Below are 6,129 nucleotides of genomic sequence, written 5' to 3'. Positions count from 1 at the left end.
TAGGTGCATGGAAATTATCTTTACTATTGCTGTTATTACCACCCTGAGCATCTTCGGGAGGAAGAGGTGGGACCTAAACAGATTAATCAAACAGATAGGATTTCTTTCTATGCGGGAGCTTTCAGCCTGAAATGCATTTGAAACCTGTTTACATAGTGCACAAGAGGTGTGGCGCAGTTGCTAGCAGGCAAGCCCCTTATTCTTTTCGCCTAATGGTTGTGCACCACAGGAGCCCTGCCCTCTCCCTATTAAGGTAAGCAGTAATATATTGGAGCTTTCCGAAGACACAAACCTGCACCCTTGGGGGTGCTGCCGCCACTGCTGCATTGGCTTCCCCCCTCTGCGAAATCACTCTCACAGTGGCACAGCTGCTGTGAGTGTGTCATTAAGGAGCTCTGAACTCCAATCAGTATCAGAAACAAGACCAAGGAGGGGAGGCAGCTTCTCACTTCTGGCTCACAACAAACCCTTCCCTGATTGGTGTCTGCGGTAACACCAATGTCTGCATCTACTCATTTTGGTCTCTCCCAGTTTCTCGCCCCCCGATCTTAAATTCGGTTCTTCACATTGCCACATAAGTTTTTCTTTAAAGTCCTCATTAAAATTTGCCAGTATTTTAGAGCAAATTTCTCTTAATGAACACAGCTTTTATGCCATTTCCCCTCACATATACACATATTTCCAAAAGAATTGCCCCAAATATATTACAATGTTTTCACTGATATGTGCATTTTTACTCTAGTATTATTGTGACTATTGGTATTTTTACACATTACTTGGATGGAGAAATTGCATTGCAAAATATGGAAAAGAATGAATTTCAGACAATAACTTTGTTTCAGTTTGCACATTGTTTCAGAAACTGCGAATTAGATAGGTTTGCTTTTAAATGCCTTTGGATAGGTTTGCCTTCCATTATTTTTGAGTGGCTGAGTCAAACGGGTAGATAGATTTTGCTGTTGTTTGAAGAGGGGTTCTCTTTCTGAGTTTCACCTGTGTATATATGTGCCAACCTAACGGATCCCATGGATGCAGTTTCACTGATAGCAGCATTTTATTAAGCTTTCTGGGAAAATTGCATAGACAGCTGTTACTGGTTCATTCCCAGTGGATGGAAGACACAACATTGGACTGGAGGGTATGTCTGTATGTGTGGGTGGCTATCTGTCACTCACTAGACAAAATTCTGCTCTTGCTGACAACAGATGCCTCTTTCAATGCAACGCCTGACCTATAAACCACCGAAATAGCCTGCTTATTCCCCAATGATTCTGCACAGCTGTTAAGATATTCATCAGAGGCCTTGCTTGGGATAGATTTTGCCTTCTGGGTTGTGTGGGTGGGCCCAGCCAATGACAATGAATGTAAGAAGAGCCTGCTGGATCAGGCCAATGACCCATCTATGTGGAAGGACCATAGCTCAGAAGAAGCATATCTGCTTTGCATGCAGGAGGTTCCGGGTTCAATCCCCAGCAATTTTCCAAGTAACATATGAACAAAAGAAGTGTTTGCTGCACCACACAAACTGCCCATCTAATCCAGCATTCTGTTCTCTCAGTGACCAGACAAATACCTGAGTGGGAAACCCACAGGCGGAATCTGAGCATGAGCACTCTCCCCCTCCTGTGGTTTCCAGAAACTGGCATGCGCAAGCATTACTGCCTCTGGCTGAGAAGGCACAGCATAGCCATCATGGCTACTAGCCACTGATAGTTCAATATTGTTTATGCTGGCTGGCTGTGGCCCACCAGAATTTCATGCTGGTGACATTATAGGCTGACCTGGGATCGCACCTGGGGCTTTCTGCATGCCAAGCAGAGGCTGTACCCCTGAGATGGGTTTACTGCAGCTCACCACTGCCCGAAGGTGGTAGAAGTTGCTACGCACCCTAAGGACTTGAGCATGGAAAACCCAGGCTCAGACTGACCCTGGTCCATAATACATACTGGCAGAGCCAGCACTAATTGCTGCAGCCTTACCTCCAAAGTTTGCCATAAGGCTAAAACAAGGAGGATAACTGTAATTGTAGTCCTATGGTTCTATGATCATGGGGAAAGTGACATAAATGAATAACAAAACAATACCTTGTGGAACAAGGCAATTGCCATTTAATTTCCATTTCAACTTCCATTCCTACACCTTGCCCCCTCTACCAAAAAAAGAAAGTTAGGACCCAGCATTATGAAAAATGAGGGAGGAAGATGTCCCTTGAATGCTACAGCAACCTTTGGTAGGCATCTAAAGGTCACCTCTTCTCCAGAGATAATACACGTTGTCAGGGAAAAGGATGCCTGCTTGCCGTCTCACTGCTTCACCAGCAGTGCAATTTACACTTCAGGAGAGGAGCAGACCTGAATTGTTTTGATATGTGATCCATAATTGGCATCATTACAGAGCAGTGAGCTCATCTAGGTCGCATTCCTCTCCCCCTTGGGAAGGCCTTGAAGCAACTCACAATAGTTAGGCTATAATGAGGGATCAGCACAGTGTATGTGTAAGAGAGAGGGGAGGGGAGATATTTCTTTGGAGTTCAAAATGATAGCCAAGGAGAGAATGGCGCAGAGGGAAATCACACAAACACACATAGACCTGGAGCTTTACCTGCAATGCATCTTTGCTGTATTGGTAGGACTACACAACCTGGATCAGTGATAGGGATGGGAGGTTCTGACAGTTTCAGTTTCTTCCTTTTCCAGTCTCAAAATTCAGTTCTCCACATTGCCACATCAGTTTGCCAGGTTTTGTGTTTTTTTGTTTTGTTTTTTTTAAGTTATCATGGAAATTCATCAGCATTTTAGTGTGGATTTCTCCAAATGTAACCTTTTGTCTTCAATTTTGCTTTGACATACACATACTTGCAGAGCAATTTCCCTCTATATAATGTATTTGTGAATGTTGTTTTCAACATTAGCTATATTTGAAAGTATGTAGTGTGCATTTTACCTTAGTATATGACTTTAGAGACGTGCATATTTCAAAAGAGGATTGTTCCTCAGTTAGTGGATTATTTCAGAAAGCGTGAATTAAGCGGATTTGTCTTCAAATGCAAACTGAATCAAATCTCTCCCCCATCCCTTGTCAATGATGCTCACACTTTGTGGAAGGGCCACTCACAGAAGGTCCATAGCCTATGCTTTGCATAGAGAAGTCCAGAGATCTGGCCCCTGGCATCTCCAGGTAGGGATGCAAAAGTCTCCTGTTTCCAACCCTGGTGTTGTGTCCATGATATGGACAAATGAAAAGGTGTTGACCAGCAGAGGGTCCATTCCCACAGGGCACAGCTGTCTTCTTCAAGGGTTATTAGCCACCATGAATACCACTTGCTGGGAAATGCAGGTGGGCAGAGTGCTGTTGTGCTCATTGTGTTCAACTTGCAGGAATCCCACAGTTACATGGATGCTAGACAAGATGGGCCATTGGACTGACCCAGCAGCTCTCGTCTTACATTCTGCTTCTACAACCACAGGCAAATGTTTTCAGGATGTCATTGGGACAATGAAGGTTGTGTTATACCAAGCCAGGCTATTAACCTACCTAGTTATCTGTTTATTTAAACAATTTATACATCGCTTAACTGCAATAGTTTTCAAGCAGTGTGCAAGAAATACAAAAAAGGGTGAAAATCAGTTCAAACTATAAAATCAGACAGAAGTCAAAATGCCTGCTGAATTTTTAAAAGTCTTCTGTAGACAGATGTTCAATAGGGAGGGGGCCCTATTGGAAAGAATTTGCACAAAATTGGGGCTACAATACTGAAAATACAGCTCCTGGTAGATATGAGCTGTGCATCTGAACCATGGGCCCACTACAAATTACTCCCCTGAAGACCTCAGTGATCAGGGAGGGATAGAAGGGATCAAGTGGTCCTTTAGCTACCCTGGACAGAAGTTGTTAAGGGCCTTGCCAAATGATACCAGAACATTGAACCTGGCCCAGTAGCACATGGGCAGGCAGTGGAAGATTTTGAGTTATGCACTGGTAATAGGCTGTCCACAACAATTTAGCTGCAGCATTCTGCATCGGCTGGAGGTTCTGGACTGGGCCCAAGGGAAGCCCCACACTGAATACATTGTAGTAATTGGGACTTGAGGTTGCCTAGCTCAATATTGCCTACACCAGGAACAGAAAACCTGCATCCCTGGGAAATGCAGTCAAACAACATTTGGAGGGTCACTGCTTCACCATCCCTGGTCAACAGTGACCAGCAGTTGCTCTCCAGGTTTTGTATTCACCATAGACCCATTGAAATCAATGGATGTAAGTTAGTAATGCTCATTAATTTCAACAGGTCTGCTCAGAGTATGATGAATGTTGGATGTAATCCATAATGTCCTGCTTGTGCACTTTGTGGAGTCATTGAGGCACACAGGATGCCACAGTAGCATTCAGGAAAACTGGAACCTTGGTCTGATCTAGCTGGCCTCTTCTTTGTAGAATCATAAAAAAATCTGAAGGGACACTGGGGGTTATCTAGTCCAAGCCACTGCTCAATGCAGGATGTTGCAGCATCCTTGATACATTCCCATCCTTGATAGATGGGCCAAATGCCTCCAGAAGAAGAGCTCACCATCTCCAGTGGCAGGCTATTCCTCTGTTGAACAGCTCTTACCCACAGAAAGCCTCTCCAATTTTTCAGCCAAAATCTGCTTTCCACTCATTCCGTGCTAGGCTATACTCTAAGGCAACAGGTGTATGGTAGCCCTTCAGATATCTGGAGACTGCTGTTGCAGGGATGGGGAACCTGTGGCTCCTCCAGCCTCAACCAGCATGGTCCATAGTGAGGGATGACAAGAGCTGTAGTCCAGCAACATCAGGAGTACCACAGGGTTCCTGATCCCTGCACTGCCATGCTTCCCATTAGTTGTTTCTTCTCTTCTCCAGATTAAAAAGACTACAAAGTCACTGCAGCATCCACACAGAAGTGCCTGTGCACATAGTTGCATAAAGGCTGCTACCTACAGTTTAACTGTGAGCAGCCATCACCAAGGACCACAGAGAACCACCCTGTTATGTGAGTGCAGGGGAGCATCATATGTTACCAAGAGGTCTGGCACCTTAAAGTCTGCCTTGCCCTTTCAAGAGGGATTAATTAGCTGTGTTGTTTTGAGACTCAGGCCAATGGGGGGAAGGTTGGAGACGGAAGAGGAAGCTTTTGAAGAACCCTTGCCTTTCTCCTGCCTTTTTCACTGACATCAACCATTTGGCTTCTAAGCTGGCAGAAACCTTATAAATACCTATGCTGTATCCGTCTGGACACTGCAGTTTCAGGCCCCCGCTCAGCTGGCTGGGAAGGGAGCAGTGTCCTTGCATCCCTCTGCAGAGGTGAAATGAGCCGCTCCAGGTGCCGTCTTTCCGGCAGTGAATCACATTGTTCCCACGGCCCTGGTAAGAGAAAGCAGGAAGAACAGCTTAGGAAAAGGGTGACGGTGTTCCAGGCATCACTATCATTCATTGGAAGCTGGTCCATTGGGGAAATGGGGCGCTACCCCTACACCTGCAACCTCAGCCTGTCCTTAGCCAGCCCCCACCTGCCTGCCTTCTTACACATATCCAATCAGGTAGTGGCTCCACCTGTCATTGGCTGTGATTCCACATCTGGTTTGGACACCCTGCCAGTCCCAATGGGCACCAGCCACCAACGGTTGCATTATTATCCATCACTTTTTCTGCATGTGTACAAAAAATAATAATAATCATAAAAGTGTGCATGAAAACGATTATTTTCATGAAAAATGTATCTGAAAATTCAATATATTAGAGGAAATGGCTTGTAACAAAATGTGCACATCAGCCAAAGCTGCATGTGTTTGCTATAAGCAAAACCTGCAAAAAATGAAAATGAAAATGCAGATGAGTTTTAATGACAATCTGCCCTGCCCCCAAGAAAAAAATTATTTCAGAAAGTGGAGAACTGAACTGAAGATTGGGATCTGTCAGTTGAAATTGGCAAATTTGTCCCAGCCTTCCTAAAGAAATTTCAGCTGCATTGAAGTCACCAAGGAATTCTCTCCCATTCAAACATAGAAACCACACACACACTCACACACATCCCTAGTTCCAGTATCAGCCTATTACGGAGCCAATTTATTAGGAGGAGAAAACTATATAAAACACTAAAACAATAATTTA

General features: G+C 44.6%; 1 protein-coding gene across 1 annotated transcript in view; it reads right to left on the bottom strand.

Moving 5' to 3' along the window:
* PAPPA (pappalysin 1) overlaps positions 1-6,129 on the bottom strand; it is a 231,910-nt gene that overhangs the window by 31,743 nt on the left and 194,038 nt on the right. The window contains exon 18 of the mRNA XM_083485697.1: positions 5,235-5,382. Within this exon, the coding sequence (XP_083341823.1) occupies positions 5,235-5,382 (148 nt within the window). The remainder of the gene's footprint in view (positions 1-5,234; positions 5,383-6,129) is intronic.

Source organism: Podarcis liolepis (assembly GCF_965112155.1).
Source record: "Podarcis liolepis genome assembly, chromosome: Z".
NCBI classification, from domain to species: domain Eukaryota; kingdom Metazoa; phylum Chordata; class Lepidosauria; order Squamata; family Lacertidae; genus Podarcis; species Podarcis liolepis.
The sequence above is the reverse complement of the archived record's forward strand: the minus strand, read 5'-3'. Positions and strand labels throughout refer to the sequence as shown.